Raw genomic sequence first — 10,391 nt, 5'->3', positions numbered from 1 at the left:
CTCTGATTGGCTCAGCAATGTAACGTGATCCTCTGATTGGCTAAGCAATGTAACGTGATCCTCTGATTGGCTAAGCAATGTAACGTGATCCTCTGCAGCAAGTGATGGCAAAGCGGGGCGTCATCACGACTTTACACAAGTGTGTCTTTACCTCCGCGGCAGAGGCTCCGCCGAACCCATGGGGTTCGATCGAACCCAGGTTAAGAACCACTGGTTTCTATAATTATCTCATTGCTTAAAAATTATAGGAGTAAAACGATCATGCAAGAAGATTTGCGTCTGTTTAAATTGTCTCTTTCGCTCTAAAATGGTAGCTAAGCGAGAAAGCTTTTATTTTGAAGGCACTTTCCGGAAATGCCCGCCGTAATGGCGGTTATCTTTACAGACATCGTTGCTCTCCAGTTTCCCTCCCCGTGTTCAGATTCAATTCAGTCAAATCGTAGCGACCTGGCAGCCGCTGGTTCGAGCCTCTGTTTACAGCGGAGCTGCCACAGAAAGCCGCTCCTCCAACGACATTACTTAACGTTTCGGTTTAAAAAAGCAACTGTTGCCGTTTCATAGAAGAATAAAACACAGAAATGGACGAAAAGACGTTTACGAAGGAGCTTGATCAGTGGATCGAGCAGCTGAACGAATGCAAGCAGCTGTCCGAGGGACAAGTGAAGACACTGTGCGAAAAGGTGAGACACCGGAGCGGATTCATGTCGATCAGAAATTTAAATTCAGCATCTCTCCTGTTCTCCCTGTTGCCTTCCAGACATCCTTAAAATGGCGTCTATAAGTATAGATTTCACCGCGCGGCGCGTCTTATTTATTCGGTAATTAGCGGCTGGAGCCTGAAACCGTTAAGCCAATTGAATACATGCGGGTTTAAAACGACTAGTACGAGTTAATGTGGCTAATTAACTTTAACTTGGCCACTGGAAGTTCAAGTGATTTCACATTTACAGCTGTCAGTCATTTAAACCGGCCTTTGTACACTGCAAAAACACAAAATCTTACCAAGTATTTTGGTCTAGTTTCACGTTCAAATATCTCGGTACACTTGCAATAAGAAAAACATTTAAGCAAAATTTAGGACATTGTTTTAAATTAATAATTACTTAATATTGACAAAATAAGATTATTTCACTTATAACCTGGGAAAATGTATTATAAGTGGAATAAATGCCAATGGAACCAGAAATTTTTCACCAAAAGTTCCTTGTAAGTTAGTTTTGTCTGTTTTTAAGTGGACTACAATATTTACTCTATAAACTAAACCAAAATTACTTGGTATGATTTTGTATTTTTGCAGTGTAGTTGTGTTTTTCCATTTATTTATCTCCCTTTTTAGTGCTGTTTTCTCCAAGTGTGCAACCAAAACGTTTTGTAAATGGATATTTATTGTATTAAATCCTAAAGTAACATTTGTTTTTATGAAGAAGTGACGGCGCAGGTGAAAACGGAGCGAGTTGCTGCTGGTTGCTGTGAGCTGGACGCGCAGCGTGTCCGTATGTTTCTGCTTCCTGCTGCCAAACGCTGCTCAGTTCAGTGGTCAGGGCTGCAGCTTGACCCCAATCCAGCATCCACACGCTGTCTGGAAAGACCAGAACCTGACTGAGGGGTTTCTAGGTCCAAAGAGAATAAAATGTTTAAAATGTTGGCGTTTCCCGTCCACATCCTTCCTGTCTGAAGGTTTTTTCAGGTTTCAAATAAATTCAGTTTTGTGTTTATGTTTTAAAAATGGGCTGATCTTTTATTTATACCATGACAGAAGTTTTGCATCATCAAATTGTATGAGCTGTGTTGTTCATATGCAATATTTATTCAATTTACTTGAAAAAAGTATAGGCCTATTCTTACAATGCTGTAATTTTATTATAAAGTATCTTTTTTACCTGAGTAAAGTTTCTGTTTTAACTGGAAACTCCCTAAACTCAGACTCAAACCTGCAGCTTCTGTTTTAAAGGTTCTGACGTTTTTATTGAAAGAATCTGATTTGGAAACATTTTATTTTACCTGATTTTTGTTATTTATATGAATTATTATCATTTTCATCCTTAAAATACCAAAATTTACACTTTATATTTTTATGTCTGACACAATTTTAAAATATTAAATTATTGATAATTTGATCAGTTACTCAGTACTTGAGTAGATTTGTTTTGTCACCAAATACTTTTTTTTTTTTTTTTACTACTTTTTCATTTTACTTGAGTAAAATATGTTAAAGTATTTATACTCGTGAGTAATAGTTTTGGATACTCTGCCCTCCTCTGTTTACATCCCTTTTGCATTATGTAACTAAATGAGGTTTATTTTATGACTTCAACTGATTCACATGTTTGTTTTTCTACATGAGGATTATGACAAATCAAAGAAAATGAACGAATTATAAGTGAGTCAATGACACATTTTAAAATGACAAAAGTATAAAATCACCTTTATTGGCACAAGCTAAAATATGAATATCAGTTTTAGCCGAAATTGAAACCAGAGCTTAGAAATATGTTTGTCTTAAAAGGATCAGCAGCCTGTGTTGCTACTATATAACCATTTATCCAACTTTTATAACCAAACATTCATTTGTATTCAGCTCAAACGTGCATTTGAAGCTGCTGCTTTTTGTTTTGATGCATTCAAAGACTGAGAAGAATCGGATTTTCCAGTACTTTCCCTCCACTGCTCCTCTGTCAGCTGACCTGTTTTCCTCCAGGAAACAGGAAGTCGGCTCACTGCCATGTTTGGTCTGCTGAGTGCTGCAGGTTAAAAGTCAGGGATGTCGAGGGGCTCATTAATCCTGACGTTTATTTTCTGCTTCGGCTCAGACATCATATTCATAAATGTTACAATAAGCAGTAAATCACTTGATCTCATGATGAATTAAAACGAGCTCAGCCATTTCCATTTGCATAGTTTATCAGTTTTCTGGAGGATAAAAGTTTCAGTTTGATGTTTGATCACAACTAGCAGAGACTTCATAATTCATTTTATTTGTTTTGTTTTGTTTTGGGTATTTAAAATGTCTTCAAGTTCCAGCGTTAAATGTTCATAAGAATTTAAAGTTTATTATTCCATGATCACCATTGTATTCCTGAAAAAAGGTCTCAATATTATCAATATTATCATTTATTGCAATAACTTCTGGGGCGACTTATTGTGTAACAGACCTGATCCCAAAAGTGAAGCAATTATTTCTTAACTGCTCTTTGGCTGTCAGATGAAATATTGGTGGTATTATTTTCAGAAGAATAGAACAGAGTAGCTTTAAAAATGGACGGTTGCCTCCATCCCTGCTTCTCTTTGCTCCGTTGATATTCTCAGCTCAACGCGCCCACACAGCTTCCCCCGTCTCCAAAATAGCAGAGGACATGATTGATTGCGCGTTGCATCAGCAGCGCCGTGGCAGCCTGTTGCTAAGAGGATCAGAGGGTGTGACTGAGGACAGCACGGCTCGCTGTGTGTGTGTGTGTGTGTGTGTGTGTGTGCGTGTGCGTGTGTGTGTGTGTGCGTGTGTGTGTGTGTGTGTGTGTGTGTGTGTGTGTGTGTGTGTGAAGGAGTGAGACATGCTGTTTTTCATCCTCTCCCTACATTCCATCTCTCTGAGTTTCCTTCGGTGGCCGTTGGGAAGGAATCCTGAAAATCTGAGATGCTAACGTCGTCGTTTTCCCAGTTGTCCCAGTTGTCCCAGTTTTCCCAGTTGTCCCAGTTTTCCCAGTTGTCCCAGTGCTTCCACAGCCTGGAGTGTCTCAGAAACACAGTTTATTTACACAACAGGGAGTTCTGGTTGTTTTTTAGTTTAATTTAAAAGAAGACGATCCTCTGCTGCCTGGAAATTAGATTCTTTGTCAGTTAGATGGAGAAAATGTAATGAAGTTCAGAAAAGGAGCTTCATCCTCCTGGTGACCTTTTTGTCTTTTTCCTGTTAAAATTAAACTGATTGTGTGTCAGTTGGTAGTTTTCAGTCTTGGTCTGAATCATCTTGTGTTTAGAAAATCTGTTTCTGTTCTTTATAAACCTGCTGTTCAATAAAACACGTCGGCAACAAGCACCAAATTTAAATCCACGTAAGCATTAAATATGGTGATGGCAGCATCAGCCTGTGGTCAGACTGCAGCTCTTTGAAAAGAAAAATATTCACTCTTCACATACTTGGAAATATCTGAAGTAGAGCTGAAACGATTCCTCGAGTGATTCGAGAACCTCGATTATTAAAATCCCTCGAGGAAAATTTTTCTGCCTCGAAGCTTCGTTAATTTATGTTTTATCATTTAGCGCACCGTGTTTCAGCCGGAACATTATTTGCGTTGCGCGGAGCTCTGACTTCCGCCTCTGAGTTGTTGACGGAAGCTACGTGTTAGCGGCATAACGTCCAATCTTCAAGTTCGGCCCGCGGGGATTTTACTGATTGGTGATAATTCCGGGTTTTCATCGTTTTTGTGGGACCAATAAACATCCTTAAAATGACCGGCGCGATGCCGGGAGTCCGGCAGCCTTTCTGCTCCGGAGCTGCTGGTTGAACGGCGGGAAGAAGCTGAGGAGGATTTCTACAGGTGAGCGGAGAGACTGAACACGGCKGRSGGTTGATGCTTACAGGGTMAGAGCAGCTTTACGGACGAACCGCACAATAAACTTATATCATCCCGGTCTGAACAAACGGGAGGCGGAACATGGCKGGTAGATGAGTTTCTGAACGGAGGAGCCGTAAATATCCCGTGTTGCTCCCCCGGTCTACAAAACAGTAACTGGTAGGGAAGCTCAAAGGTGGAAAAAATAGACTGATGTTGATATCCGATAGTAACACTGGTGTTATGGAAGATTTACCAATATTTYATTTCATAATTGTTTTTATCCGATTACTCGATTAATCGTAAGAAAAATCTATAGATTACTCGATTACTAAAATAATCGTTTACAGCAGCCCTAATCTGAAGCTGTAATTCCAAGTTGTCACAATAAACAATAAATCAATTAATTGCATTATGAATTAAAATGATCTTAAATTAGACAATTCCTATTTGCATGATTTATCATTTTTCTCTTTCAACCAAAAACTGGATGGTAAAAGTTTTCAGTCTGGCTCTTCGGCCTTAACGAGATTTTTTAAAAGAAAATGTTGTTTATAATAATTCCTAATTTGTTTGTTTCTGTTGTTTGGCTTATTTATTTTGGATAAAACAACAATATCACTTATTGAAATAACTTCTTGGGTAATTTAGAAACCAGCAACATTTTGTTGTGGTGACAGACCTGTAAGGTCACAATGTGCCTTCCACACTTTTCAGATTTGTTTGGAGCCCATTTAGAAACCAGCGTCTCATTTTCCTCCCAGTCCAGTTGAGCAATACTTTGTTACATAAAGTCCATCAGGTTTGCCGTTGTAATGGGGTGTGAGTACTTCTTTTGGTACTGTTGGCACATGACATCACCTGTTGTGATGTCACGATGATGTAACGAGGTGATGGTCGCCTCATGTTTAACCAGACGCTTGTTTTCCACTTTGTTATAGAAATGAACGAATTCTGGGTTTGTTATGAGACAGGAAATGACGTCAGCGTGACGGAGGCAGCGTGTCGTGTTGCTGGTAATGAAGCCGTCCTCTGTGTTCGCCTCGTTACGGCCGTTAAACCCGGCTCAGGCTCTCAGGGCGAATTAACGGCCTTTAATGGGATTACACGGCGGCGGCGGCCGGGAAGTTGCTGATTGTTTCTCGGCTCTGAGGCGTCTGACGCCTGCAGACCTGGACAGGTGTGTCAACGCAGGTGTGGTGTGAAGGTTTACCGAGTCTTATGCAACATCTGTCTGTGGTTTGTTCTGCTACATTTCCTCAGTGGATCAGACTGTTGAAGGTTAAAGGTCACACTGTTCAGGCTTATGTAATATTTGATCTGAGTAATCTCCTTCAGGTTTTTATTTTTAGCAGATTATTATTGAATTCACAGGTTATATCATCAATAAATGAAATCTGATGGCGGATGTGGTGTGGGCTGAGAGACGTTTCAGATCAGTCTATCAATAATTATTGATTTTATTGTTTGTTTCACTGACGTGCCACCAAACGTCTGGCCACATTTCCTGTTTTCCACTTTCACTCCACTCTGTTGTTTTGTTTTGAAACCTCAAACTGCTGCTGCACCAGTTACTCAGCAGTTTGTTGCTAAGCAACCAAAGAGCGGGTTGCTAGGTAACCATCAGAGGTCAGAGTAAAACTACTTCAACATATTTTTACTTAAGAGTAAAAAAGGGCGACTCGAGCAACTGATCAAAGCATAATTTAATATTTAAACATAATCAGATGAACCAAAATGTAAAGTTAAGTTGAAATGTTGGTACTTTAAAGATGAAGATGAAAACGGTTCATATAACCATCATTATTAAATAACAAAATGTTTGTTTAAAATGGAATTTAATTGTTTATTTGTACATTTTTATTCATTTGTAATGTATAAAATAGGCTCAAGTGATTAAATTAAAAATATTTTTTAATCCAATTAATGGTCAGAACACTCGATACAAACATTAAGATAACAGCAAAGATTGTTTACTAAAATCCCTGCTTCATGACTGTGTTTTCATTTCATTGTTTAAGTTAGAAACCGAAGGCAAAACGATCCGTTATTGAGACGTGACCCACTTATTTGTTTCTTTAATCTCCAAACGGCTTCGCCCGGCGCTGCTCCACTCCGGGGCCTCAGACTGAAACGCAGGTGGAGCGTGAATGTGGGTCAGGTTCGTGCAGCGCTGCAGGCCGTGCTGACCGTCTGGATCCCGTCCGCTGGCTGCAGGCCAGGGAAAGCTCTCCGTCTGCAGCCGGACTCTCGGCGAACGGATCCATGGGAGCCAAACAAACCAAGTGACTTTAGAGAGACGTTTGTTTGAGCGGTGACAGAAATATGTTGTTTCAATACTCGTAGTATCTGTGGGGAGGCCGGTCACATTTTATTGTACTAAATGATAATATTGTTTGAGACAATTATGGAAATAATGGCTTAATAATAATGCAGGAACAAACGATCAGAGATCAGTGAACTAACAAACATTAAAACTGGACTTTTATCATCCAAAAAGAGAAACAGTAAATCATGCAAATGTAAATTATAGAGCTTGTTTTAATTTATAATATAATGATCCCCTTTATTTTTCTTGAAATTGAAAATGTTGTCATGGTAACCCTGTTGAATCTGGAGTGTTGAAATGGGGCTGAAGGAATCAGGGTTGTGTGCATTTAAAGCGTCTCTTCAGAACGATTTTATTTTCCTGTTTTGCCCTCGGCGGCGGCCGTAACGCCTGCAGCCACACGCTGAGTCATGCACCGCAGCAGGAGGCCTCAGCTCCTGCTGCGTGGCTGGAATGAATCGCCAATAAAACGGCAGCAGGCTGCAAATAACCGTTACTTCAGGATCGATTGTTCTATCGATTAATTGGATTTTTTATTTTAAATGGCCGCATTCTGCAGAAATACTTTAGCCTTTCTTATAATGCATTAAAAATGCAAATGAATAATTCAAACACTTTATTTGAATAAGAGAGTAAACATTTAGACATTTAGTAATCGCTTGATCTTTTGTTGACTAATTTCTGTATGAAGCAACTAATTGGATCCAAGCAGGTGAGGCTAAAACTGTCACATTAGGTAAAATCATCAATAATCTTGTGGGCCATGAAAAATAAAATGTATATAAAATCAAGCAAATAAAGTTGTCAGATTTTTTTAATTTTTCTGTACAAAATGGAGTTTATTCATCATGGATGAAAAGCTCAAAAGATTTTACACGTTTACTGAATCAAAAGAAAGAAATCTAGTTTCTCCACTGAACAAATGTATTCTCAGGATGTGGGTCACTTCCTTTCAAAAAGTTTAACTTGAATCTGATTTGGGTTCAGCAAAGTCGGCTTTTCAGTAAAAGTCTGGATAAACGCGGTTCTGCTGATCATAAATATTTGTGTTGTAATGAACGTTTTTCATTGTAGGAAATTATGTTGGTAATAATTTTACCCTAACTGAAATAAAAAGTCTTTGTTTTATACTTGAGGGCCACACAGAATCAGTCCCAAGGGCCACAAATGGCCCCTGGGCCACATGTTGGACTCCCTGCTGCAGGTAATGTTTAAAGTTCCTGACTCTCTGTGGTTTCCCCCTGCAGGCGAAGGAGATCCTGACCAAAGAGTCGAACGTCCAGGAGGTGCGATGCCCGGTGACGGTGTGCGGCGACGTTCACGGCCAGTTCCACGACCTGATGGAGCTGTTCAAGATCGGAGGGAAGTCCCCCGACACCAACTACCTGTTCATGGGCGACTACGTGGACAGAGGATACTACTCCGTGGAAACCGTCACTCTGCTCGTAGCTCTTAAGGTGATCACATACCGGAGGTTTCTCCTGTGGACTGTGGAGAAACTTTGTTTAATGAAGGATATTTTGTCCTCTTGGCGTCTCAGGTACGTTTCCGGGAGCGAATAACGATCCTCAGAGGAAACCATGAGAGCCGACAGATCACGCAGGTCTACGGTTTCTACGACGAGTGCTTAAGGAAATACGGGAACGCCAACGTGTGGAAGTACTTCACCGACCTGTTCGACTACCTGCCGCTCACCGCGCTGGTGGACTCTCAGGTCAGAGCCGCCGCGTTATCCCACCTGAGTCACCGGAGTCGACCCGATGTCGGCTCAGATTTATGACAGACGTGTAGCAACTAGTTACAGTTACTTGAATAATAATTTTTTAAGAAAAAGTACTTTTACAAGTATTTTTACTGCGATGTACTTTTTACATGTACATGAGTAATTTTATTACGAAGTATCTCTACTCTTACTCGAGTTTTTGGAGACTCATCATTACATAAACATGTTGTTCTGTGTTGCTCTCAGATTTTCTGCCTTCATGGAGGCCTGTCGCCATCGATAGACACCCTGGACCACATCAGGGCTCTGGACCGTCTACAGGAAGTACCGCATGAGGTAAAATCATCTAAATGTGTACAACTATTGCTGCTAATATCACACCGATAGGAAAGTATTAGATTTGATCTGAAATTGCAATTTAGGCTACATCATGCTTTGTGGCAAAACACTGAGCATGCTCTGTGACGTTATTGCGCCCTCTGCTGGGCATGCAGGACGCTTTTAGGTTGTTTGCAGCTCAAATTGGGAGATGAAATACAAGTCGCATATAATTGGAAATGTGAACAACCACGCAAAAAAAAGTGAAAGTAAATCTCAGGGTTTTTAAATGTGATGAACAGAGGTGGTTGGTGTAGGAAAATGGGAAATAAAAGGAGTAAATTTCTACTGAGGAAAAAGCTCAGAACGTGGAAATCTCGAGCTCCAAAAGTCAAACATGTGCGAGAGCAGGATTTTTCTAGAAAAAGATTTTCTCTAAGCTCGTAAAGTCACACATTTTTTACTTTTGTAGCTCAGAAATTTCACCTTTTTATTGTAGAATATTTCTGAGCTTAATCTCAATTTCAGAAATTTTTATTTGGAGCTCAGAAATTTTCTAATTTTTTTATAGAAACTTTTTGAGATGAATCAAAATTTGTATTATTTTTTTCCCTAAAAAATATTTTCAATTTTTTTTATAGAAACTTTGAGATTTACCTTAAAATTTCTGCATTTTCACATTTTTGACTTTTGTAGCTTAGGAGGATCCAGATTTCTTTCTAGAARATGTCTAAGATGGTTGTCAAAGTTGCTGTTTGTCCTGTGTGTCCCTCAGGGCCCCATGTGCGACCTGCTGTGGTCGGATCCGGACGACCGCGGCGGCTGGGGCATCTCCCCCCGCGGCGCCGGCTACACCTTCGGCCAGGACATCTCGGAGACGTTCAACCACGCAAACCGCCTCACGCTGGTGTCCCGAGCCCACCAGCTGGTCATGGAGGTCCGTTTCCATGTTTCAGACCCACACAAAGTACTGCTTATGTGTAACAGATGATACTTTACTTCACTGATGCCCCTCAGTGAAGTCCAGTCGCCTTATTGGGGAATTTAATCTCCATATAAATCCTGTGAACAAACTACAACAACTACTTTAGAAATTGGTTCATTGGGTAAAAAACAACAACAGATTTTTCAATTAACCTCTTAAATTTTTCAATACAATGTTAGAAATACACATAAAGATGTAAAAAACAATTCAGTTCCTGTTTTAAACAGGAAAATGAAGCCTTTGTCTAAAACGCAGTGACATCATTCCCTTAGTGACGCTAAAGAAACCTGCACCACTTCAGGAGTTCTGGGTAAAACATTTTTACGCTCAAAGTGTTTTTATCTGGAATGAAAAATGTTTATATATTTTATACAATCTCATCTTAATTACTGTTTTTTCTGCCTTTTTGCTCCAGTTAGCGATTAATCAATTTCTAAATTAGTTGAAAGTGAATTCGGTAACATCAATCTGATGAAAACGTTCTTG

General features: G+C 39.8%; 1 protein-coding gene across 1 annotated transcript in view; it reads left to right on the top strand.

Annotated features, from left to right (window-relative positions):
• Nucleotides 1-379: 379 nt before the first annotated feature.
• Nucleotides 380-10,391, top strand: part of ppp2cab (protein phosphatase 2 catalytic subunit alpha b) — a 12,389-nt gene continuing 2,377 nt past the window's right edge. Inside the window, exons 1-5 of the mRNA XM_008401935.2 lie at nucleotides 380-680; nucleotides 8,127-8,336; nucleotides 8,420-8,593; nucleotides 8,849-8,938; nucleotides 9,696-9,857. Of these exons, the coding sequence (XP_008400157.1) occupies nucleotides 579-680; nucleotides 8,127-8,336; nucleotides 8,420-8,593; nucleotides 8,849-8,938; nucleotides 9,696-9,857 (738 nt within the window). The 5' untranslated portion in view covers nucleotides 380-578. The remainder of the gene's footprint in view (nucleotides 681-8,126; nucleotides 8,337-8,419; nucleotides 8,594-8,848; nucleotides 8,939-9,695; nucleotides 9,858-10,391) is intronic.

The sequence above is a fragment of the Poecilia reticulata genome, unplaced genomic scaffold (assembly GCF_000633615.1).
Source record: "Poecilia reticulata strain Guanapo unplaced genomic scaffold, Guppy_female_1.0+MT scaffold_155, whole genome shotgun sequence".
Taxonomy (NCBI): domain Eukaryota; kingdom Metazoa; phylum Chordata; class Actinopteri; order Cyprinodontiformes; family Poeciliidae; genus Poecilia; species Poecilia reticulata.
The sequence above is the reverse complement of the archived record's forward strand: the minus strand, read 5'-3'. Positions and strand labels throughout refer to the sequence as shown.